The sequence below is a fragment of the Pongo pygmaeus genome, chromosome 12, assembly GCF_028885625.2.
Source record: "Pongo pygmaeus isolate AG05252 chromosome 12, NHGRI_mPonPyg2-v2.0_pri, whole genome shotgun sequence".
Taxonomy (NCBI): domain Eukaryota; kingdom Metazoa; phylum Chordata; class Mammalia; order Primates; family Hominidae; genus Pongo; species Pongo pygmaeus.
Genome location: NC_072385.2, coordinates 85,306,140 through 85,333,341, shown reverse-complemented (window position 1 = coordinate 85,333,341; position 27,202 = coordinate 85,306,140). Strand labels below are relative to the sequence as shown.

The 27,202-nt window shown below is 35.2% G+C and overlaps 1 protein-coding gene across 9 annotated transcripts in view; it reads left to right on the top strand.

The window, feature by feature from the left end:
- Nucleotides 1-26,625, top strand: part of FOXN2 (forkhead box N2) — a 65,067-nt gene extending 38,442 nt beyond the window's left edge. For all 9 annotated transcript variants that reach the window (XM_063649395.1, XM_063649394.1, XM_054475601.2 and 6 more), the window contains 4 exons: nucleotides 6,343-6,443; nucleotides 9,946-10,010; nucleotides 20,636-20,704; nucleotides 22,251-26,625. In XM_063649395.1, coding sequence (XP_063505465.1) covers nucleotides 6,343-6,443; nucleotides 9,946-10,010; nucleotides 20,636-20,704; nucleotides 22,251-22,774 — 759 coding nt within the window. In that variant the 3' untranslated portion in view covers nucleotides 22,775-26,625. The remainder of the gene's footprint in view (nucleotides 1-6,342; nucleotides 6,444-9,945; nucleotides 10,011-20,635; nucleotides 20,705-22,250) is intronic.
- Nucleotides 26,626-27,202: the final 577 nt, after the last annotated feature.

Here is a 27,202-nt window from a genome sequence, read left to right as displayed (position 1 = left end):
TCAAATTTGAAAGGAATGTAGACATTACCCTGATGAACTTCCTTATTTTATAACCAAAAAAGTGAGATATGTGGTATTAATTGATCCTGGTCTAGAAAGCCTGTCAAAGCCAGGGGTTAGATTCTAGAAAAAACAGTATCTAGTAGCACCTATAAATACCTACAAGTTGCTTTTTGATTCTGGCCATTTCTTTTAGTTTCTACCATAACATTGGCCTTAGTTCAGGTCTTCCCCTCATTTCTCATCAAATTGAACTATTATATAAGTTGAGGAGTCAGCATGAAGGATTGGATTCAGTTATGTTCCTAGATCCAGATAGATGTGTGACTTGGTAAAGTTAGACTCTCTGAGCCTCCTTTTTACTTCAGTTTTTGTAACTAGTAACCTTTAGTAAATATGACTTACTAAATAAAAGCCAAACTTGTTAATATGGTTTTCAAGACCCTCCCCAGTTTGGCCTCTGCCTGTCTTTGCAGTTTTTTTTCTTCACTACTCCATGATCTACCCCCACAAGACTACTTGCTATTCCAGTATACTATAAATAGTCCTTCTCTATCTACACTGCATTTTCGTAATTCACTGTCAGTGGAGATACCATTTCCTCAAAGCCCAGCTCAGAAGTCACCTCTCAAGCATTTCCTGCTTTTTTGTACTCATTTTGTGTTTTTATAGCATTCTGTTACCTTTATAACATACATATCCCAGTTATGTATAGATGTGCTTCTCCCACTAGGGAAGATATGAGAGCTCTCTGAGGTCAAGGCCTTAGTAGAATAGTCACTTAAGAGAGAGAGAGTGTGTGTGTGTGTGTGTGTGTGTGAAAGAGAAAGGGACGAGTGATATTATTCAATAACCTTTTAAAAGCTCAGCATCTTTTTTCATCTTAATGCATAATTCTCTTTAATTGTGATGTGGATGAACATTTAGGTTTCTAATTTTTTATTATAAACACTGCTACAGTGAAAATCATCTCCCTATCCTTCCTTCTCTTTGCCTTCTTTGAAATTGATCTCCCTTTATTCTTTTTCCTCTGTTATGTTGGTATTGTTATCTCTGTCTTTTTTTTAAACACTATACATATTTCATAATTATTTTATATAGTCTCCATTTAAATTTACCCCTATAGTTAACAGTGTCATTGTTTGCTACTGTTTATGCATTTAGAATTTCCTTAGTGATTTTATTCTTGAATTGTGTCACTTAATTCTTTTATACTTTTAAAACTATTGTGTTTATACTTATGATGGTACATAAAAGGTAACCATCTACTAGGTACTTAGAAATATAGGCAGGAATAGAGGTGATGTGGTGAGATTACAGGTCTTAAGTTTGGAATTTATCAGCATTCCTTCTGAGTGGAATAATCTAGGAAAAGTATGCTGTAATGAAGCCAAGGAAGCTAAGCTTAAGTATGAATGGCCAACAGTGTCAAATGTTGCAGAACACTTGAAAATGATTGGCTAAGAAGAAGTTGTTGAGAAAGTAGCAGCCAAAAGATTAGGATTCAAAATATATAATAAGTGCTGTGCTGGCTGGGCGTGGTGGCTTACACCTGTAATCCCAGCACTTTTGGAGGCCGAGGTGGGCGGATCACGAGGTCAAGTCCAGCCTGGCCAACAAGGTGAAACCCCATCTCTACTAAAAATACAAAAATTAGCTGGGTGTGGTGGTGCATGCCTGTAATCCCAGCTACTTGGGAGGCTGAGGCAGGAGAATCACTTGAACCCAGGAGGCAGAGGTTGCAGTGAGCTGAGACCGCGCCAGTGCACTCCAGCCTGGCAGCAGAGCGAGACTCCGTCTCAAAAAAAAAAAAGTACTGTGCTGATAAATGTTTAACAACTGGCTAGGGACGGGCTGTTTAATTTTTGCAGATTTCCATGGTATAATATTTCCATCATGGCCAATTTCAAGCTACCAACATCATGTCATTAAATGTGGAGTTGAGAAGCGATGTTTACTATCAACAGTATATACCATTATAGAATAAACTCATATAATTCAATAAGAAAATGAAAATCTAATAGAAAAATGGGCAAGTATATGAATAGGCAGTTCACAGAGGAGGAAACACAAATAGGCAATAAACATAAACAAAGATGTTTATCTTACTAGTAATGTGTATAAGGGACATTCAAATTAAAAGAACAAAAAATGCTTTTTTATCTATTAGAATTCAAAAATTTTAAATATTTGATAATATCAAATGAGATGAGGACATGAGTAAATATTGATACTTTCACACCATTGATAGGAGTATATTAATATGACCATTCTTGAGGGCACCCTGGCAGTAGTTACTAGAATTAGAAATGGGCTCTCCTTTGATCTAGTGGATCATATTCTGATTTCTCCCGTAGAGTAACATTCATACTTGCACACAAGAAGATGTATGTGAAAATATTCACAGTGGTATTATTTTTAGTAAAAGTTACAAAACCATATGTCCAATAGTATGATTTGTGGTAGTACTCAAAAGGGAGTTGGTCACGTCTATAATTTTTAAATGTATACATTTTTAATGTAATTAACCTGAGTGTTTTGAGTGTTCAGAGAAAGGAAGAAATTAAGGAAGTGAGAGCTAGAGAATGGGAAAGGATGCAGTCCAGAGTATAGGTAGAATTTGATAACGAAAAGGAGAGAAATCTTACAATTTAAAAAAGGGATAAATATAGAAATGGTAATATATTGGCATAAAAATTAGCAAGCTATCACCACAAGTCAGGGTGGGAGGGAAGGAACTTGTAAATCGTCTTCATAAAAATCAGTTAACTATTTTGCCTAAATGTCTGAGATTTAGACAGAGATACATTCAAGCAGATTTGGGAATGCATGTGGATTTTTTTTTTTTTTTTAAATTTATGAAACGTTTCTTGGGTCAGTGACAGAATGACAGTATTTTTCTTCCAATCTGTGAAAGCCAAATATACTTAGTTGCACTAAATGTTAGAGTTGGATTTGGCAACCTTGACAACACTTTTCTGATGAATGGCTGTTATCTAGAGATGATAATCCCAATAGAAGGCAGAATGGCAAGGTCTAGATCAAACTATGAAGTGGTAATGATAGCCAGCTGATACAGCTGCTGATTAGATTTTTTTCTCCCTATCATCATACCATTTTTACTACTCTGAAAAGACAGGTCTAACAATCCTGGTTTGGTATTTATTTGTCTCAGGATTTTAAATTTGTTAAAATTACATATGGTTGTCTTTTGTTTTGATTCAGCTTGCTTTGGTTTTGGGCTTTATGTTTTAAATGTTAACATCTGGCTGGGCACAGTGGCGCGTACACCTGTAATTCCAGCACTCTGGGAGGTTGAGACACGAGAATCACTTGAACCCGGAGGCAGAGGTTGCAGTGAGCCAAGATCGTGCCACTGCATTCCAGCCTGGATGACAGAGCAAGACTCTGTCTCAAATTTAAAAAATAAATAAAAATAAAAATAAAAATTGGCCAGGCGTGGTGGCTCACGCCTGTAATCCCAACACTTTGGGAGCCGAGGCAGGTGGATCACCTGAGGTCAGGAGTTCGAGATCAGGCTGGCCAACATGGTGGAACCCCGTCTCTACTAAAAATACAAAAATTAGCCGGGCATGGTGGTGCGCACCTGTAATCCCAGCTACTTGGGAGGCTGAGGCAAGGGAATTGCCTGAACCTGGGAGGGGGAGGTTGCAGTGAGCCGAGATCGCGCCACTGCACTCCAGCCTGAGTGACACAGCGAGACTGTCTCAAAAAAAAAAAAAAAAAAAAAAGTTAATATCCAAGTCTTGTATGTACTTTTCTAAATTTTTATAAGGCCCATCTTAAACATTATTACTGTGAGATTTTAGCTGGAAAACATGGAATTAAATTTTTTCCTAGTGTGGTAAAATTTTAATCAGTTAATTATTTTTAATTCAGAGGTTCTAAAAGCCACTGAAAATCATTACCACTTTATAGTTTTATCTAGGCCTTGCCATTTTGCCTTCTTTTGGTAGTAGACAAGAGGAGCAACTCTATTAAAATATACAGGACAAGTTCATAAAAACATTTTAGGAATAATGAATGTTGCCTCTTCTCCCAATCTAGTCTTTACCACTTCTGTTAAGACGAGTCTTTTTAAAGTTCACCTTTTAGTATATTCACAATTTCTTCAAAACCTTTAGCAGTTCTCTACCAAGTTCAGAAGCCTTAGAGTTCTAAAACGCAAAATAATAAAATGAGAGAATGCTCATTTCCTGTTTCCATTGCACAGAAGACTATTTTGTTATAGGCAAATTTAGTTTTAAAAAGTTATTATTTGTATTCTCTCATCTAAGCCCAATAATACAGGAGCAAAGGTTTTAAGTGGAAAATTAGTTAAAAATAAGTTTCTTTTTGCTGTAGACTCTAAAATGTAGATTAGCAAATACAGAGTTTTATCTCTTGTTCATGATAGTTCATGAACAGACCCAGTGAAAGGAAGTGCTGCCATGGTAACATAAACCAGACTGTTACTTGAGACCATACTCAAGATACTTAACTGCCCTGAAACTGCACGTTTTCAATACCAGTTTTTCCAATTTGCTATTTCAAGGAAATAGCAACTCTACTGTGATCAAAACAATTTGCAGTCCCCTCACAATAGAATTTGGAAAGTAGACTTGAACTAAACAATTGCTAGGAGCGTAATCTCAGGAATTCCAAGGTAGAGCATGGCTAGCATTATTAAAATAATTGTCTTGATCTGTGTATGAAAAGTAATGCTGCATATCTTTTCTATATGAAACTGAATTGGCTTTGGGGCAAAAGATGTTGTAGGTACTAACATTTTAATTCTTCCTTTTTTTTTTTTTTTTGAGACAGCGTTTCAGTCTGTCACCCAGGCTGGCCTCAGCCTCCTGAATAGCTGAGACTATAGGTGCATACCACCACACCAGGCTAATTTTTTTCTATTTTTTTAGAGACAGAGTTTTGCTGTGTTGCTTACGCTGGTCTTGAACTCCTGAGCACAAGCAATCACCTGCGCTGGCTTCCCAAAGTGCTAGGATTACAGACGTGAGCCACCGCACCTGGCCTGGTGCTAATATTTTTTTCCCTGTCATCAAAACACATTTATCATTTGGTCCAGGTGACTGAACATATAGCTAAGTTAAGAAGTTTCATTTAATCCAAAAATACATTTGTAAAACTTGTCTTTTCTTGAAAAAAAAAAAAAAGAAAATGTCAGATACTTTTTTAGTATAGTTAATGTGATATCTTGCTGCTAAACACCAGGAAAATGTTTCTCCTGATAATCCAGTGCATTTCTTTCTTTATGACAGTGTGATATGGCAACCATGGTTTTTCTATTTATGTAAATTGCCAGCATAGTAAAAAACTGCCTTACACTCAATTGCTACACCTTTTCACAGGCAAAAGGTTTTATTCTCGCCTAAGTTTATTTTATCACCTTTTTTTTACCACCTAACTTTTGCCTTTTATTCAGAACTAATTTATTTTTTTCTTATTGTTGATTTTTTTTCAAAATTCCCTCGTCTGTGGAAAGTAAAGGAGTAGGAACGTACTATTATTCAACCAACATGCAGCAAACCCTTATGTATGTCAGTTTCAGAATGGCCCCTTAATATTCACCTATTTTGCAGCTATGTCTCTTGCATATAAATCCTCTTATTTGAATCTCATTACAATTCAGTGAAGTGGCCTGCATTGTTGTTTTACTTTACGGGTAAAATGTAAATGAGAAGTCTGACTCTCAAAAATTAAATGATTTGCCCAATATCACATAGCCAGTCAATAAGTAGTGATCGGGACCTTGGTTTTTGAACCTATAGAACAGTGTTCTTTCATTTTGCCATTCTGCTATAAAAATTATGAAACGATATTCAGAGATAAAAGAGCCTCAGTAATAGACTAGGGTTACCTTGAAAAAGAGTGTGGGAAATGGAAGGACTCTGGAGATCATCACATTAAATCTTAATAGCAATCATAATAGCTTATATCATAGAAGATTTGATACACGCAAAAAGGAGTATGAGAATGGGAAACAAGTAAATTTTGTTGTTATCTAAATAATTGTTAATGTAGTTGTAAAGGTAATTCAAATTTTAAGAAAGAGTTTTTGAAGTAGAAAAGGCATAATATAAAACCAGAAGCTAATAACATTTGAACCTCACTAATCTTGTGAATTAGAGGAAGTCTTTTACATTATAGGATGACTTTTAGTCACTACAGTGCACACATAGCAAGCTCACTTCAACCTTAGTTTCATACTCAAAAGGTGCTAGAGATTATTTCCCCCTGCACATTTATTTAAAACATTTAGACGCTGACTGTTTATGTATAAAAGTTCCTAGTTAGTTATTCTTGTGCATTTTATTCTAGGTTAATGGAAAAGGTTCCTTGTGGTGTGTTGATCCGGAATATAAACCCAATCTTATCCAGGCACTGAAGAAGCAACCTTTTTCTTCAGCATCTTCACAAAAGTAAGGATCTTCCATGTAACTGTCAGTGGTGATTTATAGGATTTCAGTGTGTGAGATGGAGAAACTTAAAGGTCCAGGGTATTTTGTTTCTGTTTGTTTATTATATAAAGAAGTATTTATATTTTATTTAGTTTTTAGTTTTTAGTTTTTGTTTTTGTTTTGTTTTGTTTTGTGAGACAGAGTCTTACTCTGTCACCTAGGCTGGAGTGCAGTAGCGAGATCTCAGCTCACTGCAACCTCCCTCTCCTGGGTTCAGGTGATCCTCCCACCTCGGCCTCCCTAGTAGCTAGGACTACAGGCACGCACCACCACTCCCAGCTAATCTTTGTCTTTTTAGTAGAGTCGCGGTTTCACCATGTTGTCCTGGGTGGTCTCTAACTCCTGACTTCAAGTGATCCTCCCACCTCTGCCTCCCAAAGTGCTGGGATTACAGGCGTGAGCCACAATCCTCGGCCCATTTTTTCTTTTCTTTTTTTTAAAGAAGTATTTATGGATAAGACATTAGCCTAAGTTAGTTTTCCTTATGGTCTAATTTGTGTTTCTAGAAAACAGGAAATTGGTTACTTGAGAACTGTATATGTTCTCAAGTAACCAATTTCCTGTTTTCTAGAAACACAAATATAGTCAGTATTGAAATATAGTCAGTACTGAGTATAAGTAAACCCTAAAGAAAGTTGTAATATAATTTCAGTTACAAACAGGTCAGATCATTTTAATGGTCTGCAATACTAATGCTAACCTAAAAGTGAGGGAAATTAAAAATATATTTAAAATTTTTAAATAAGATTATTTTGTCATTATAACATTTTATATACATATGTAGGTTTCTTTTTCTGTTTTAGGTTTTTTTTCGTAGTACTTAATATTTGAAAAGTATGTTCAAGTCTAAAATTTTTAAATGTTTGGCAAATAATGCTTTGAACTTTGTTTTTATTTTTTCTGGTAAATATAATTGTGCTGTATTTGCTTATAATTTTCCTTGTCTTTGTTTTCAATCCCAGTAACCCCTATTGATCTTCTAGCTTCCTCAAGTTAAATCAGAAAATAATATGACCTTCTTAAATCTGATTTTTGTTTCCTTTTTCTAAAGAAGACTTTAGAGTCTTCTACAATTTATTATATACCTTCATTTGAATTGAAAATCCCAGATTTGGTTAAAATACTTTTAAGGGTAGTTTATAATGGCTAACTTGTTTTTTGAAAAATTTAAAAAGATTTTTAATAAAGTAATAAATGGAAATTTTTAAACATGGAAAAAAGTAGAGAGAAAGTTATAATGAACTCCCAGCTGCAGCAATCATCAACGTTTCATATAGTGGTTAATTTGAATTCTTAAAGTATTGTTAGATAACTTGTAGAGGAGTGATTGTAGCTGGAATACAGTAAATAGCTGGGAAGGCTAAAGTTGAAATATCAGTAATATATTCACTCACTGAGATTTTAAGCTTCTTTACCATATTTGTAGATTAGATGGATCATTATAAAAAGAATAACTGAGTGGTTTATCTTCATGAAATGAAACCTAGAAAAGAAGTTACCAGATTTCATATTCTCACTTGGAAATTGATATCTTTATTAATTTTGGTTATTATGAGGCATTTTAAATAATAATTTAGAAACTAATGGTGAGTTCTATTGATGTTCACCTATGTGTTTTACTTAGCTGTGTTGGGTTTTTTTTTTTGGCTGAAGATTAAGCCTGGACAACATGGCGAAACCCTGTCTTTACCAAAAATACAAAAATTAGCTGGGCGTGGGTAGTGCATGCCTGTGGTGCCAGCTACTCAGGAGGGTGAGGTGGGAGGATCGTTTGAGCCTGGGAGGCAGAGGTTGCAATGAGCCAAGATGGTGCTAGTGCACTCCAGCCTGGGTGACAGACTGAGACCCCATCTCAAAAAAAAAAAGATTATATGAAAGAATTGGCACCATTTTTTCTAAACCATCACAAATATATTTTGCTGTCTTTGATATATTGTATTTTCATGTTTCTATCTTTTAGCCTTAATCATAAGTTTAAATGATCTTGTGGCTTTAAAAGAAGATAAAAACTATGGTTGGGTGAGGTGGCTCAAGCTTGTAATCCCAGCACTTTGGTAGGCCGAGGCCAGTGGATCACCTGAGGTTGGGAGTTTGAGACTAGCCTGGCCAACATGTTGAAACCTATCTCTACCAAAAATACAAAAGTCATCTGGGTGTGGTGGCACGCGCCTGTAACCCCAGCTACTCAGGAGGCTGAGGCAGGAGAATCATCTTGAACCCAGGAGGCAGAGGTTGCAGTGAGCCGAGATTGCACCACTGCTCTCCAGCCTGGGCGACAGAGCGAGACTGTGTCTCAGAAAAAAAAAAAAAAGATTAAACTACAACATAAGGGTTATATATAACCTTTTGACTTTAAACCCTTAATATAAAATGAAACATTTTCCCCTTTGTGTTGTTTGGCAAAATAACAGTTCCATGTGACATGCTTTTGTGTAGCCCTTGCATATAAGAATTTGTAAGTCTGAGGAAAAGAGTGAGATACAGTATACGTAAAATTATGAATAGGAAATAAACTTTTAAGTTAGTTAACAGATTTTTTTTTCATGCTATCATGAATTCCAAAGAAGAGAAGTAGTTTTTCCCAAAAATATTTTAGTTCCTGGATTAAAAAAGAACTGTTGATGTCTTTCCATGAATATAGAAAGTTTAATTTTATGTTTATTAATAAAATCAGGAACATACCTGTTTGCTATCACTACCAAGTGTTCCTTAACCATGAATTTTGGTAAATGCTTTTATTTCTGTGGTAATACCTATATTAGTATTATATCAAACTTAAGAATCCAATGCAAAACCAAACAGTAACTATCATGTATTATCTATAGTTCCAGGCATTTTAAATGCCTTATTCTTATTTAATTATCACAACAGCCTATGTGGGAGATTTAATTATTCCTATTTTACAGATGAAGAAACTAAGAGATTAATTATTTTGCCTAAGAACATCCAAACAGTTGTGATTTAATTTTGGCTCCTGTGCTCTTTCTGCTTTGGCAGACTTTCTAAATTGAGTAGTATTAGCAAAGAAAACAAGGTAAAAATAGTTTGTTTTTGGTGGTACAAATTAGCTGTATTTGTGACTAAGTTCTACAAAAAGTGAAATAGTTGGGTGCGAGTGGCTCACGCCTGTAATTCCAGCACTGTAGGAGGCCAAGGCAGGTAGACTGCTTGAGCCCCGGAGTTTGAGACCAGCTTGCACAACATGGTAAAACCCTTTCTCTACCAAAAAAAAAAAAAAATTAGCCACACATGGTGGTCCATGCTTGTGGTCCCAGCCACTCAGGCAGCTAAGGTGGGAGGATCACCTGAGCCCAGAAAGGCAAGGCTGCAGTGAGCTGAAATCACGCCACTGCACTCCAGCCTGGGTGGCCGGCAGAGTGAGAGAGAACCTGTCAAAAATTAGGGGGAAAAAAGTGAAGTAAAAATTTTTATGAGCACATTTGCTTTTCTGTTTGTTTTTCAGTGGTTCTTTATCACCTCACTATTTAAGCTCTGTAATCAAGCAGAACCAGGTGCGAAACCTCAAAGGTATGTGTGAATATCAGTACAGTCATGCACCACACAACAATCTTTTGGTCAACAACGGGTGGTGCATAACAATGGTGGTCCCCTAAGATTATAATGGAGCTGAAAAATTTCTATTGCCTGGTGCCCTGGTAGCTTGTTGTAACATTGTGGCACAACGCATTTACTGAAGTTTGTGGTGATGCTGGTGCAAGCAGACTCACTGCACTGCTAGTCCTGTAAAAATATAGCACGTAGTTATGTACATATGTTAATACTTGATAATGGTAATAAACTGTGTCACTAGTTTACGTATTTACTATACTTTTTACTGTTATTTTTGAGTATACCCCTTCCACCAATTAAAAAAAGTTAACTGTAAAAGAGCCTCACGCAGGTCCTTTAGGAGGTATTCTAGAAGGCATTGTTACAGGAAGATGACAGCTCCCTGTGTTTATTGTCCCTAAAGACCTTCCCAGTGGGACAAAAATGTAGAGGCAGAAGACAGTGATATTGATGATCTTGACCCTGTGTATGCTCAGGTTAATGTGTGTATTTGTATCTTTGTTTTTAACTAAAAAGTTAAAAAAAGTTAATTTAAAAATAGAAAAAAGCTTATAGGTTATAAATAAAATATTTTTATACAGCTGTATTATGTATTTTATGCTGTTATTACAAAAGAGTAAAAATGTTTAAAAAATTAAAAAGTTTATAAAGTAAAAGGTTACAGTAAACTAAGGTTAATATATTATTGAAGAAAGAAAAAATTAAAAAATCAACTTAGTGCAGCCTAAGTGTACACTGTTTATAAAGTCTACAATAGTGTACAGTAATATCCTAGGCCTCTACATTCACTCACCACTCACACTCTCTGACTCACCCAGAGCAATTCCGGTCCTTCAAGCTTCATTCATGGTAAGTACCCTATACAGGTGTACCATTTTAAATATTTATATAGTGTTTTTATTGTACCCCCTTTTTTGTCCCCTGGCAGAAACTAATAGACCATTTACTGTACCTTTTCTATGTTTAGATACACAAATACCGTTTGTGATACAATTGCCTATAGTATTCAGTACAGTAACATGGTGTACAGTTTTGTAGTTCAGGAGCAATCCTAGGTGTGTAGTAGGCTATACCATTTAGGTTTAAGCACACTCTATGATGTTCACACAGTGACAAAATCACCTAACAGTACATTTCTCAGAACATATTCCCATCATTAAACAAAGCATGACTGCATTTTTATTTTATTTATTTGTTTTATTTTTAAGAGATGGCGTCTTGCCATGTTGCCCACACTGGTCTTGAATGCCTGGGCTCAAGTGATCTCCTACCTCAGCTTCCCAAGTAGGTGGGACTACAGGCGCACATGACTGTATTTTAAATCATAAAAAATTCAGATAAAAATTTGGGATATTTTGTTGTTGCTGTTTAACATTTTTCTATTTTAAAAAGTATTATATATTTATTACAGGAAATTTGGGCAATAAAAACATTTATCAAAGAGAAAGTAAAGTCATTTATCCCATTGTTAATATTTTGTTTATTTTTATTTATTTATTTATTTATTTATTTGAGACAGCTTCTCACTCTGTCACCCAGGCCAGAGGGCAGTGGCACAGTCATGACTCACCACAGCCTCACAATCTTGGGCTCAAGCCCTCTTCCCACCTTAGCCTCCCAAGTAGCTAGGACTACAGGTGCCATCACACCTGGCTAATTTTATTGTTAACATTTTGATATAATTCTTTTGGGGTTTTTTTAATGCCACATATATGAATAGATACACTTGCATGCATGTATGTACAGGGACACATACATAAACACACACATACTTTTTCTCCAGATAGTAGATTCACACTTTGTATACAGTTTTATATCCCTTTTCCATTTATTTTTATGGTTATTTTTCATGGAAAATAGGATTGAATTTTTTAGTAATATCAGTAGAGTTATTACCTTTTCAGGTCTATCTTAGACTAGAATAGGGGTTGGGAAACTATGGCCCATGGCCATATCTGGCCTGACATCTGTTTTTGGGTGTCGCATGAGCTAAGGATGGTTTTACATTTGTAAAATGGTTGGAGAAAACAAAATCAAATAACAATAACTTTTCAAGACTGTGAAAATTCATTGCAACAGCAGAGTTAAGTAGTTGCAACAGAGACCTACATATTATATCCTGGATTTTGCCTCTTAGCATGCAAAGCCTAAAATATTTACCTTCTGACCCTTTACTGAAGAAGTTTGTCATCCCTTGAATTAGAATATGCTTGAAGATATTTCTCCTGTAGGTTATTTAATCTGAAGAACTTTAATTTTAAAAGGTAATAAGTTGACTTTTTGAAAGTATATCAAAATTCTGAATAGTGGGTTTTTTTCTTGTAGATTAGTAGTATATTAAAATCAGTTTTTCTAGTGTTGCTTTGGAGCCTAGAGACATTTTCATAACCTTTAAAAATAGAAAATTTCGGATGAAAACCTTTCTGTGTATCAGAAATATTTTGGCTCTTTGGAACTATACTAAACTGAGCCTCAGAAGCAGTGTGCTGATATCTTTAAAAATAAAGGAGGAAAAGAATATGAAAAAGTTCTAGAGAACCCTGCAAAGAAGTTAAATGGATAGGGGATCTGTTTCAAATAATGTTCTGTCTTAACATAAGACAAATATCCGTGTTCCTGTTACCTACATCAGTAAATGTGGTTTCTCTTTACATTTAGGTATTGCCAAAATGCCTTTATCTTTGTATTGCCTCAATAAAGTCTGACACTTATTCTCTAAAGCTCAGTTCGTATACATATTTTGACAACATTTTCTTTGTGAATTCTGGAGTTTACTTAAAATCTTTTCTTGCTCTTGTTCTGTTCTATCCAAATTCTTTCTTTCTTTGGGGAACAAGACATTTCCACAAGTTTTTGCTGCTAGTTTCAGCTGCATGTTTTTCATTTAGTAGGGCACAGATACTTCTTCTTCATCTAATGGCTTACACGTATTATGCATCATCTGTCTAGTGCTACCAGCACCTTACCTCCATTCCTATATGCATGAGTCTTAGGCCTGTTCCTCTAGTAATAATTAACTTGGTGGGGAGGCCATTGGCATTCTAGGTTAAAACAAATGCACATCTGTCCTGGAATATAATACAAAATTCTCCATGAATTTTAAGGGAAGAAAACGTAAAACCTCACAAAAATTTAGGAAATTTTATTTTTGAACTTGGTTATTTTGGGGTATATTTCTGAGGAAATTTTCTCTTGCCTCTTTATATTATTTCTAGAGAGAAGTTTAAAAAACATCAAGTGGATTAGACATTCATTACAACTAATACTGTTGAGCTAGACTCCTTGTGCCAGACACTGTTGGAGGTTCCTTGGGATATGCATAGATGAGAGACCCAGGCCCTGCTCTTAGAAAATATATACTTTGGCTGGGCATGGTGGCTCACGCCTATAATCCCAGCACTTTGGGAGGCTGAGGTAGGTGGATCATATGAGATCAAGAGTTCGAGACCAGCCTGGCCAACATGGTGAAACCCTATCTCTACTAAAAATACAAAGATCAGCCGGGTATGTGGTGGCACATGCCTGTAATCCCCGCTACTCGGGAGGCTGAGGCAGGAGAATCACTTGAACTCGGGAGGTGGAGATTGCAGTGAGCTGAGATCGCGCCGCTGCACTCCAGCCTAGGTGACAGAGTGAGACTCCAAAAAAAAAAAAAAAAAAAAAGGTGGAGAACACCTGATTATCAACGATTTGTCCAAGGTACAACCTCAAATTTTGTGGAACAAAAGTTCTCCTTGGCAGAGAGAATCATAACAATAGAGAAAGTTGTCTGGCAGTTGCTAGGAATCTGTCTGGCATGTTGATATAGACCAGGTAGATGTGGTCATTTGCGTGGGCAAGGCAAATGTAGCAGAAGTTTAAGAGCTTATTTAGCATAATAAGGACTTTGAACATCCTCCTCTGCCTAGAACAATTAATAAGCCTTAAGTTGCTTACTTGATACTTGGCATGCATTATCTAATTTAATCCTTAAAACAACCCTCTGAGGTATTGCTGCCCCTCTTTTACAGATAAGCAAACTGAAGTTTGGGGAGATTAACTTCTCAAGGTCACACAGCTAGTAAGTGGCAAAGAAGGATTCAGATTGAATAATTCTAATTTCAAAGCCTGACTCCTACTAGATAAGTGGCACTGGGAGACCTGCTGAAGAACTTTAAATAGTGAAGTGACATTGTCAGTTTTATGTTTTATAAAGATCACTTAGGTATTATCGTTGGCCTCCAATATTAAAACTTACATATTCATCTAACACTTCATAGAATCATCTTTACTGATCATTACATTAGATCTACCTTTAGACATGGAAAACTGAGGGGAGAGATTAGGCTTAGAACTCCAGAAACTGTTATCAGCCTAAACAGGTGCAGCAGTGTGTTTGTTGTCTCTTGATCAACTTACAATGACTAATTTTATGTGACAATATCAGTGTTATGGCATTGTATAATAGATAGCAGGAGACACAGGATTCTCGTACTGAGATAGCAGAACAAAATATTTTTTGGCCAATAGTTTGGTTTGGTGTGTATTTAGAGTAAATTCACCTGTTTAAAAATATTACTGAGCTGTTCTAGACACCAAGGTACATCAGTGAACAAAGCAGACAAAAATGGAACTCACATTCCAGTTAGTGAATTTTAGTAGTTATACTAACTGCTAAAAGCACCTGGTATACTACAAAGAGATACAAAATTAAGGTAGTTGATGGTGATGTTAGGGCTACATGTAAATCTAAGATTTGTGTCTTATTGAAATGAAACTAAACCAGTGGTCCAGACAGCTTAAAGTGTTGGTAATTTATTGAAACTATTCTTTTACTTCAGAGAATTACAAGAGACAGCTTCTCCATCTGGATGCTCTGCAAATGTATATATTAGTTTTGATAGAGACAATAAATCCTTTTGTAGTTACTACAAAGCTTATACCATTTGAATTATTTCTATAGTTCTCATATCATTCCTTACACAAATGGACTGAGAATCAAACAACAGAAATATGCTCGACTTATAACCTTACTCTCATATGGCTAAAACTAGGGTCTTTGAATTGTTTTTAATTATTTTTAATAATTTCCCAACATCAAGGTTAAGGAAATAAAAACCAACAGGCACAAATAAACAGGTTTTTTAAATTGTTGTTTATTTTTGGTTTTTTGAAATGGTGTCTCGCTCTGTCACCCAGGCTGCAAGTGCAGTGGCATGATCTCTGCTCACTGTAACCTCCACCTCCTGGGTTCAAGCAATTCTCCTGCCTCAGCGTCCCAAGTAGCTGGGATTATAGACGCTTACGACCTCACCCGGCTAATTTTTGTATTTTTAGTAGAGACGGGGTTTCACCATATTGGCCAGGCTGGTCTCGAGCTCCTGACCTCAAGTGATCCACCCACCTCGGCCTCCCAAAGTGCTGGGATTACAGGCATGAGCCACCACGCTTAGCCAAATTCACGGTTTTGACACGGTTTTGTTTGAACCAGTTATGAAATCAGTAGCATGTTTGAAACTATCAAATTTTGGTTCCTTATGAACTGGATATGTTAGATAATTTAGCTAATAGTGTTACTGTTTTTAAAAACAGAGCCACCTTTAAAATATCATAAAGTACTTTATCAATGAAAAAATACCATTATGAAGTGTTTTCAAATGTGACAATAAACAAATGAGTCTTCAGTTTAAATTTAGTAGCAAAATTGGCTGAACGCGGTGGTTCATGCTCATAATCCCAGCACTTTGGGAGGCCGAGACGGATCCCTCAGGAGTTCAAGACCAGCCTGGGCAACATGTTGAAACCCCATCTCTACCAAAAATACGAAAATTAGCCGGGTGTGGTGGTGCACACCTGTGGTTCCAGCTACACGAGAGGCTGAGGTGGGCAGATCACTTGAACCTGGGAGGTGAAGGTTGCAGTGAGCCATGATTGCACCATTGCACTCCAGCCTGGACAACAGAGTGAGACCCTGTTGATAAATAACGAACCAATCAACAAAAATAGATTGGGTACTATAATTAAAAATTGTAAGTTCTACCCAGAGAATTTTTATGGCTTTTGTTCCACGAAGTTCAAGATTGTACCTTGGACAAATCATTGATAATCAGGTGTTCTCAATTATGATGGTGTTTTGGGTCATTCATTGCTTATTTTTAATGTTGAAGTTAAACTTTTTTTCACAGTTAATTGGCAAGGCATTGCAGGAAGCATACTTATAAATGTTTTAAACAAATAAGATACAGGCAAAATCCTTTTGCAAAGAAGTATTTGGTTTCACAAAGTTAATTTCATGTTGGAGATTTCAAGTTAATTTGGCTATAGTAAGTTATCTATAATAAATAAATCTATTTAAGGAGTATTTTTCCTACCGTTCTGCTGTTATAGAAACAGTACTTAATTTTGTTATCACTTTACAATATTCAGAAATGGTGTTCATGTAACTTTCTTATGTTATCAGGATAAGCCTCTTACCAGTTTTAGGTGTTATGTTTCAAAATAATGTTCCTTGAATCATAATGGATGTTTGTTAAAAGAAGTCAAGTTAGGCCAGGCGGGGGGCTCACCCTGTAATCCCAGCACTTTGGGAGGCCAAGCCAAGGCGGGTGGATCATCTGAGGTCAGGAGTTTGAGACCAGCCTGACCAACATGATGAAACCCCATCTCTACTAAAAATACAAAAATTAGCTGGGTGTGGTGGCAAGTGCCTGTAATCCCAGCTACTCAGGAGGCTGAGGCAGTAGAATCACTTGAACCCAGGAGGCGGAGGTTGCAGTAAGCCGAGATGGCGCCATTGCACTCCAGCCTGGACGACAAGAGTGAAACTCCATCTCAAAAAAAAGAAGTCAAGTTAGAGATATACTAATTTTTTAGTAAGTAGATTTTATAGGTGCTTCATTTATAGGACAAAGTTTCTGTAATCGGTTTCTCATTATAATGCATTTCCTCGTTAGATTATTTTGCCATCACCTTCCTCTTTTATAAAATTGGAAACAAGGTAGATCCTTTTTATTAAAAAGAAAAATTAGGCTGGGCACAGTGGCTCACACCTGTAATCCCAGCACTTTGGGAACCTGAGGCGGGAGGATCACTTGAGCTCAGGCAACACAGTAAAACCGTATCTCTACAAAAAATAAAAATAAAAATTAGCCAGGTGCAGTGGTACATGCCTGTCGTCCCAGCTACTTGGGAAGCTAAGGTAGAGGGATCATTTGAGCCTGGGAGGTTGAGGCTACAGTGAGCCATGATTGTGCCACTGCACTCCAGCCTGGGTGACAGAGGGAGACCTTGTATCTCAAAAAAAAGAAAAGAAAAAAGAAAAATTAGTTAATGGAGAAGTAATCTCTCTGTTGGGGCTTTTGCATAATGCCATGCAAGTTGTGCCCTCTGCAAGTCCACTTGGCTTAAGGCAGTGAGTGGGGCCTGAAATTCAGCCCACATTCCATTCTTCTAGCTGTGTGCCTTGAATAGGGAACCATTCACCTGGAGGAAGATTTGCCTTTTTTCCAACTCAAACAGAGACACAATATGGGCTAGCGCCTGCATCTTTTCTTCTTCAGACGTGTTAGAATACTGAGCTCAAAAAGAATTGTCTCAGCCTTCATCCTAAAAGACAGGAATTGGAGAGGTCATTGTTTTTGCTAGCCTCTTGGATGTGGCATGTGGGCATCATTGATTCAAATCCTTTGTACTTGCTCTTCTTTCTGCCCAATACTCTTTTCCCTCAGATATCATTCTTTCCCTCCCTGAGGTCTTTGCCCAACTGTAGCCTGCCTTCTCCTTCAGGATTTCTCTGACCTCTATATTTAAAATTGTAACCACTTTCCCCAACACTCTATTTCCCTTTCCTCTTAATTTTTTTTAAATTTCTTGGCCATTTGTATGTCTTCTTTTGAGCAATGTCTGTTCTGATCATTTGCCCATTTTTAAATTAGAGGATTTTGGTTTGTTTGTTTTCCTGTTGAGATGCTTGAGTTCCATTTATATTGTAGATGTTAATCCCCTGTCAGATGAGTAGTTTGCATGTATTTTATTCATTCTGTAGGTTGTCATTTCACTGTTGATTGTTTCTTTGCTGTGCAGAAGCTTTTTAGTTTGATATAATTCCGTTTATTTTTGCTTTTGTTACCTATGTTTTTGAGGTCTCATTCATAAAATCTTTTCCCAGACCAATGTCCTGAAGTGTTCATCTTTGTTTTCTCCTGGTAGTTTTATTGTTTCAGTTCTTACATTTAGGTCTTTGATCCATTTTGAGCTGATTTTTGTATAGGGTGACAATGGGAGTCTCGTTTCATTCTTCTGCGTGTAGATATATATCCGATTTCCTTTGTATCATTTATTGAAGAAACTGTCTTTCCCCCAGTTAGTGTTCTTGGCACCTTTGTCAAAAGTCAGTCCACTGGGGCGGGCGTGGTGGCTCATGCCTGTAATCCCAGGACTTTGGGAGGCCGAGGCAGGCAGATCACTTGAGGCCAGGAGTTTGAGACCAGCCTGGCCAACATGGTGAAATTCCATCTCTACTAAAAACTCAAAAATTAGCCGAGTGTGGTGGCACGCCTCTGTAATCCTAGCTGTTCAGGAGGCTGAGCACAAGAATCGCTTGAACCTGGGAGATGGAGGTTACAGTGACCTGAGAACACTCCTCTGCCCTCCAGCCTGGGTGACAGAGCAAGACTCTGTCTCCAAAATAAATAAATAAATAAATAAAAATTAAAAAAAAATTAGTTGGCTGTAAATATGTGAATTAATGTCCAGGTTCTCTATTCTGTTCCATTGGTCTATGTATCTTATTTTTATGCCAGTACCTTGCTTTTTTTGGTTACTACAACTTTGTAGTATATTTTGAGGTCTGTTCGTATTTTGCCTCCAGTTTTGTTCTTTTTGCTCAAGATTGTTCTGCCTATTTGGGGTCTTTTGTAGTTCCATACAGCTTTCAGGATTATTTTATATTTCTGTGAAGGATATCACTGGTATTTTGATAGAATTTATAGATTGCTTTGGGGGTAGTATTGTCATTTTAACAATACTAATTTTCCCTATCCATGAATATGGGATGTCTATTTGTATTGTCTTCAACTTTTTTGTAGGCATTTTAATTTTATTTTTTGTAGCTATTGTGAATGAGATTGCCATCTTGATTTCTTTTTCAGCTAGTTTGTTGTTTTGTGTATAGAAATATTACTGACTTTTGTGTATTAATTTTGTATCTTGCGACTTTACTGACTTTATCAGTTCTAAGAGTTTTTTGGTAGAATCTTTAGTTTTTTCTATATATAAGAGCCCATTGTCTGCAAACAGGGACATTTGACTTCCTCTCTTCCAACATAGATGCCTTTTATTTCTTTCTCTTACCTAATTGCTCTGGCTAGGGCTTCCAGTACGATGTTGACTAAGAGTGGTGAGAGTGAGCATCCTTTGCTTGTTTCAGTTCTTACAGGAAACGCTTTCAGCTTTTCCCCATTCAGTAAGATATTAGCTGTGGATCATGAGGTCACATTTTACTTGGGGGAAAAGAGGTATAGTATTATGTGCTGTCTCATAGTGGCCAGCATCTGATTTACTTAAGTCTGTTAGTGTTATCAATAACAATAGCATTTCCTACCTTAAGAGAGTTTATGGTCTAGTTGGAGAGAAAACAAGTCAGTATCTTCATGGCTTTATTATCTACAATGACTTTTAAATTAGACATTGAAAGTAAATAGGAAATCTTTATGGTAATAAAAATTTCCACCTTTGAGATATAGATTAGAAATTTCATATCTGAGTCTTATTTTAAATGTCTTTTTGTAAGCTAAAATTTATAAACATTTTCTAACTTTTCTAATTATTAATGGTGTAATTTAGATTATACCATTTTACTTTTCTTTAGTTATTCAGACTAATATATCACCAAGATGAAGAACTTACAGCAGTAAATATAAGTAGGTATGAGAGCATAACTTTATCTGTTGTAGAACCTGCTGATTTTGCCAGTCTTTTAAAGCCCATTTTTAATGGAGTATCCATTTGACTTCATGAATATTATATAAATTTGTTGTACTTGTAGGCTTGTGTATAATCATGACTAAAAACAATACTAATTATTTTTGTTTCTGCATAATTATTCACTTAGCATTTATAGGTTTACATGACCTAGACTGACAAATTACATATTTTTATCTCCTGCAACTGGCATGTAATTAACATAGTGCTTCATAACTGCAGATATGCATAGGTAATGATAGTATTCAAGTAAAAATGCAAAAAAAAAAAAGGAGTAACGATGTACATTCTTAGCTAATTTAGTCTGTTTAAGGGGAAACCTTACTGAAATACAGTTTAAGTTTTCGTTTTCATTGTGAATAATTGAAGAGAACTTGCATTATTTCTGGTATCTTTCCATCTCTTTTACACAGTATTGTTCACAAAACTGTTTCGTGATTTTAAGTGAACAAAATCAGACTTCAGAATAATATATAATATCTCATTTTTGTTTGATGTATGTTTATGCTTTCTTCGAATATACACCAAAATTGTAACACTGGTTATCTTCGGGGGCATGCAAATACTTACAATAGCCTCTCCTTTATAAAGAACATTAATATTATTACTTTTTCCCTTTTCAGAATCTGATATTGATGCTGCTGCTGCAATGATGCTTTTAAATACTTCTATAGAACAAGGAATTTTAGAATGTAAGTAATCATGCCTTTTTTTAAAAAAAAAAATTTAGTGCCTTTTCAAATTTAACCTAGACTATAAAATAACTATTACAGACAAAATTACTTCTTTCCAACCAAATTGTATTTTGATCTGAGTAACTCAGTTTCTGTTTTATTATACTGTCATTAATTTATGTGAGCAATTGAGAGATTGAAGTTAATGCTGTGATTTTTCTTACATTGACCAAGAAATGAAGAAAAATATATTTAGAAAATGAGCTCGAAGAGCTAAAAGTAAAAATGAAAACTATAAACAAGAAAATATAGTAAGTATAAAGTATATTTATGAACTTGGACTAGGAAAAGCTTTCTTTAAGATACAAAATGCAGAATCCCTGAAGGAAAAAAATGGGTAAATTTAATAAAACATCAAGATTTTAGCATTCTGGTCAGTCATGGTGGCTCACGTCTGTAATCCTAGCACTTTTGGGAGGACAAGGCAGGTGGATCACTTGAGACCAGGAGTTCCAGACCAGCCTGGGCAACATGGCAAAACTCCATCTCTACAAGAAATACAAAAATTAGCCAGATGTGGTGGTACATGCCTGTAGTCCCAGCTACTCAAGAGGCTGAGGTGGGAGAATTGCTTGAACCTGGGAGGTGGAGGTTGCAGTGAGCCATGAGCATGCCACTGCACTCCAGCCTGAGTGACAGAGTGAGACTTTGTCTCCAAAAAAAAAAAAGCATTCTGACAACAAAATATATCTAAGAAAAGTGACATAAAATGCTGGAGACATGTTTTTTCTGTGTATAACAAAAGATTAGTATCAAGTACATACATAAAAAGGATTCTACAAGTAAGAAATAAGAAAACAGTTCAACCGAAAAGTCAGCAAAATATATGACTAGGTGGATCTTAGAAGAGGAAATATATGTGGGCAATACACATGTGAAAAGATGTGTAACTTCTTTAGAAATTCGGGAAACACAAAATGAAATAATATTGAGGTAACTTTTTTGTCCATAAAATTATAAAAAATTTAAGTAATTGAGAATGGTGTTAAGTAGGGAATACGTTTTGTCATACACTGTTGGGAGTAAATTGGTACAACCATTTTGGAGGGCAATTTGAGAATACCAATGATAATTTTAAATGTATGTATCCCTTAGCAATTTTTTCATATCTCTTTTTAAAAATTACTTGCATATATTCAAGAAAAGGCATCCAGAAGGATTTGTATTGCAGCATGATTTATACTAATGAAAAATTGGAAACAGCCTAAATATTAACACCGAAGTGATTAGCTAAACAGTGGTACATTCATATTGAGGCATTCTTTGTAAGCAATTCAAAATAATTATATATTCTATAGAAAAGTCAAGACATTGTTAAATGGTTTTTAAATGTTTCAAATTAATGCTTGCAAAATGATATGATGTGGGTAAAAAAAATAAAAAATCTACAAAGCATCATGAATCTAAAACATTTGTTGCTCAAGAGTAATGTAGTAGTTTAAAATTGGTCTGTTTTTGCCACCAAACACATTTGACCTATTGATGGAACTTTTATTTTCCACAGGTGAGAAGCCTCTTCCTCTTAAAACAGCATTGCAAAAAAAGAGGAGTTACGGCAATGCATTTCATCATCCCAGTGCTGTACGATTGCAAGAGAGTGATTCTTTAGCCACCAGCATTGATCCAAAAGAAGATCACAATTACAGTGCAAGTAGCATGGCAGCACAACGTTGTGCATCCAGGTCTAGCGTGTCTTCCCTGTCTTCTGTGGATGAGGTATATGAATTTATCCCAAAGAATAGTCACGTGGGAAGTGATGGCAGTGAAGGATTTCACAGTGAAGAAGATACAGACGTTGATTATGAAGATGATCCTCTTGGAGACAGTGGCTATGCATCACAGCCTTGTGCAAAAATCTCTGAAAAAGGGCAGTCAGGCAAAAAGATGCGAAAACAAACATGTCAAGAAATTGATGAGGAGCTCAAAGAGGCAGCTGGATCTCTGCTCCACCTTGCTGGAATTCGTACATGTTTAGGTTCCCTAATAAGTACTGCAAAGACACAAAATCAAAAGCAACGGAAAAAATAGAAATACTTAAAGTGTGGCAATACTCTTTCACTTAATTCTTTACAAGGGATATCAAAGCCATAATGGACTTCATTAGTTTTAGGGTAGGGAAGGGATACTAATTACTTATTTCTTTCAAAACATTTTTGGTTTTTGGTTTTTTAAATTTTTATTAAACAATTGCTGTTAGGATCATGCCTGATCAGAAATACATGATGTGAAGTCCTAAAAGCATAATTTTTGTGATAAATGTGTCCAAGATTTGAAAATTTTTATATAAGAAAATCCCCAGCCTCTGTCTTAAACTTGTGGGACAAAAATCCTTTCTTCTGTTAATATGTCAGAATGTAAGATTTGGCAACTCTGTACATTTTTTTCATTTTCTTTTCCAATCTGTAACTATAGTTACTGAACCAGCTAAAAATTTTGCTGATGTATTTTTCATATACTTCTCTCCTGACACACAATCCGGTAACATAAGATTGAAATTTTTTTACTTTGTCTTAATTTGTTTTTAATTTTTTTTTGTTGTCGTGTGAGCAAAGACAAACATAAATTGAAAAACATCCTGATGTTTAGAAAGTTTCTTTTGGTTACATAGGTAGAGAATACAACAAAGAGTTCTAAGACTTAGAAAAGACAATTTTGTGATGTCATTTCATCGAAGAACACTCCCAATTCCTATTAGAATGGTAGCTTTGAAGTGTTTTTACTTTACAGATACTGCATAGCATTTATTGGGGCCTTTTATTCTTTCCCAAAGTGCTTTGCAAACATTAAGTTATAGCCACTAGCTGCCTTTGTTGAGTATAAGTTATCCAGTGAGAGGATATAGCCAGTTAAGTGTGTTATGGAGTACACCCATTTTGACACACTTGTAATAAGAGAATCTTTCATTTGCCTGCCACATGTACTGTATTCTGTACTCCAGAGTACTGAATGGAGTGAAATGAAACATTTTGAGTACTGATTGCATGTTATCATAAAGAAAGTAGGTCATTTAGGAAAAAACTTCTGTCCAAGCTTTGTATGAATTAAATTCATAACTATACCACATTAAATCTTAACAGATTTAATGCAATTTTACAGACACAATACCTTCATGAATTTCAAAATTTATATTAAATTTGATCTTATGCAATACACCCTTTTGAGGAGGCAGTGTAATAACCTATAGTGCCATTGATCCATGAGAAAAAGATTTTCTGGTACTACTCCAAAAGTGCTTTGACTAAGTATCTTAACTATTTGAACAGTCTGCTTATATGAGACAGTTTTTCATAGTATCATTTGTATAATTTGATTAGATTATTCAGAAACAACAGGATGCTAAACTAAACTTATTCATTGTATCTTTTTTTTACAATGGTGGAAGCAACTTTCTGAAAGTTCAGTCTTATGCTACATCCTAAGTCATAGACAATGACCTTGTTTTCATTATTCTGATAGATTGTATACATATGTACACATACATACACACACATGCACAGTCAAGGTCATGATGCTGATTTGCTGCTTTCAGCTGTTTCTATGATTATACAGCATTTTTTAAGAGACAATTTAACTTTTAATTTTTATTTTGGCAAAACTGTCAAATGAGAAAAATGATTTTAAAAACTTTTTTTTCAATTGACAAGACTTTTAGTCAGGGATAACAGTATTAATGTTCTCTGTTCTGTTTCCATGTTAAATTTAATTTAACCTGGATAGCCACATTAATGAATTGGTGCTGTCAAAATACAGTAATTTTTAAATTTGTTAATAATGAAAACCCTTAAGCATGCAGGATGAGGTATTTGGGTTTTTTTCTTTGGATCGATCAGATCTACAGAAAATGGCTAAATTAAGTTAACTTTTATTATAGACAGTGAATAAAACACCAAAAACCCAAAAATGCTTTAACCACAGTATAAATAATAAAAAGGTTATATACATCATTTTAATAACTATTTTTAAGTTATTTACCATAGCCTCTGGATAGACCTTAGGAACAGTGTTTCAGTGATCTGGCACCAATTTATTTTGTTCTGCTGAAATTCTGTATCACAAATGTGCTATCTGGTTTCTGTCCATTAGATAATTACTCTTTGTAAGAAAAGGAAAGAGAAGCAGAGTTAGTTCCAGCTCTAATAGGGATCTTGAAAGTTATTTTGTCTTGATGTATGTAACAGTAATTCTTTACATCTTTTGATTTTTCTCTTCCTTTTTATTCACCCTTCCCACGAATTTAAATGTTTAAGTAATATTCATCACTAGCAAGGATGATAAACACTTGTGCACTGAAAGCTAACAGGGAGAGGTTACACAATATTTTACAGTTTCTTAAACATAATTTAATGCATCACCTTCCACTTGCTAATATACCAAGTCAGTTATTTTCAAGGGAAGAACCTTTTAAATTATGGTCCTCCAATTACTACTTCCATTGAGAGTATGCTCTCATTCCTCAGGTGTTTTGAGAAACATGACTAATAACCACACAATTAAGTAGAGTCATTCCAAGTCCTATGGCCTGGAAATTGTGTTCCCTATAATATACAAATTTTCCTGTAATAAAGTCAACTTAGAAACTCCAAGGAGGTTACATGTTTTCCAACATATCCTAAAACTGTGATATAAGCTAACATATAATTTGCCTTACGTCAAAAGAATATGTTTTGTTGCAGCTGATTCCAGTTTATAATAGATCCCTAGTAAAAAGCTTTGATTCAACACAATTGTTCATCTTCACATCCCAAACAGAATCAGTGTTTCTTGAATATATATTTTTGAAGTTTTTTTGTGCAATATATTACTAAATCAGTTATTATTTTACTTTTCAAATTCAGAGAAAGAAAACAGATTACCTGAATTCATGGAAAAGGTGGATCACCTCCCTTTTTCCACCTTCAAGCCTTTCCTGTCCTCATAGCCAGCATGATTTCTTTTAACTTGGATTCCTTTGTATATAGTAAAGTTTAGTATATATATATTTTTTTTTTGCTACTTTCTGAGGCATTATGTAAAGGGCTCATACTAGATGTTCAGTTAAATATACTTTAGCACAAAGTCAAACTAGAGAATGTGTTAAGGAGGGAATGTATGTGTCTTGGTAGACCAGGAGGCCTTTCCCAGCAGTTTAAGCAACAGATGTGAATACTTCACAAAGCTGTAAAGACCATTGTCTTAAATACTACAACAACTTAACACCCTTTTGTGAAGATCATAGCATTTATCTAAGAAACTTTGAGGCTTTCTGGTTTACATATATCTTACAGGTGTTTTCTTGTATTTTTTTTTTTTAGTTTGAAATGTGTAAGCTTTGATTTAAACCAAGTTTACTTGAGTATGTTAATGATGTAGTAAAAATATTTATTGAAAGGCGAATTCGAGTATTTTAATGTTATACCTGCCATTTTTTTTTCTTAAAACGTATTCTTTGCATCTAACTGCCAGTGCCATTGTCAAAACTTATTTTTTAAATCGTTGTACATTTCTTCTTAAACTAAGTGCTTAATTTTAAAGTATTATGTTGCCATCATATAGTGTATAAAAATGTATAATTGCCAATTGATTGTAACTATTATTTATTTTTAAATGAAAGTGTAAGAATGCTTTCTGATTCAACAAATTTGTTATCAAACTGTTTCCTTATCCTCTTTTCTGATGTAGCATAAAAATTGTCCCGGTTTGAGTTATAACTGCCAATAGATGACCAGTCACAAGTGAACCACTTCTCAGTTGCCAGTCTTTGCTCATATTAAAAACAACTTACAAATACTTAGTTTTTGTATCTAATCTCTGATTATTAAAATGTTTATAAAGTTTATTTTTACCAAAGAGATGCAATTCATTATGAGAAAGTATTGCATAATAAATTTTGTTTTATAACATTTTTTGTGCTTTCTCTGATCTTTTGTAGGATAGGGTGGGACAGGAGAAGGGTGGTAGGGCAGATGTGATGGCTATACTTCTACACACACTTTCCATTCAAATTGGAGTCAAGGAAATGAAAAATACAGTTTAATTTCAAAATTTTTTTAAAGTTTTTTTATGGTTTTTAGATGTTAATTATTGAAAGCTAAAACGACATTAATTAAATTACTATCTTCCTAAAGTTAAACTTCTTTTCCTATTAATTTACATATATCTGAGATATTTTGAAATATAACTGGGAAAAATGGAGTAGAATATGAAACGAGCCTGGCCAACATAATGAAACCCCATCTCTACTAAAAATACGAAAATTAGCCAGGTATAGTGGCGAACGCCTGTAATCCCATCTACCCAGGAGGCTGAGGCATGAGAAATGCTTGAACCCAGGAGGTGGAGGTTGCAGTGACCTGAGATCTCACCACTGCACTCCAGCCTACACAACAGAGTGAGACTGCATCTCAAAAAAAAAAAAAAGTCATCAAGAGCTTTATGCCAATAAGTTCAACAACTTCGGTGAATTAAAATGCAACAATA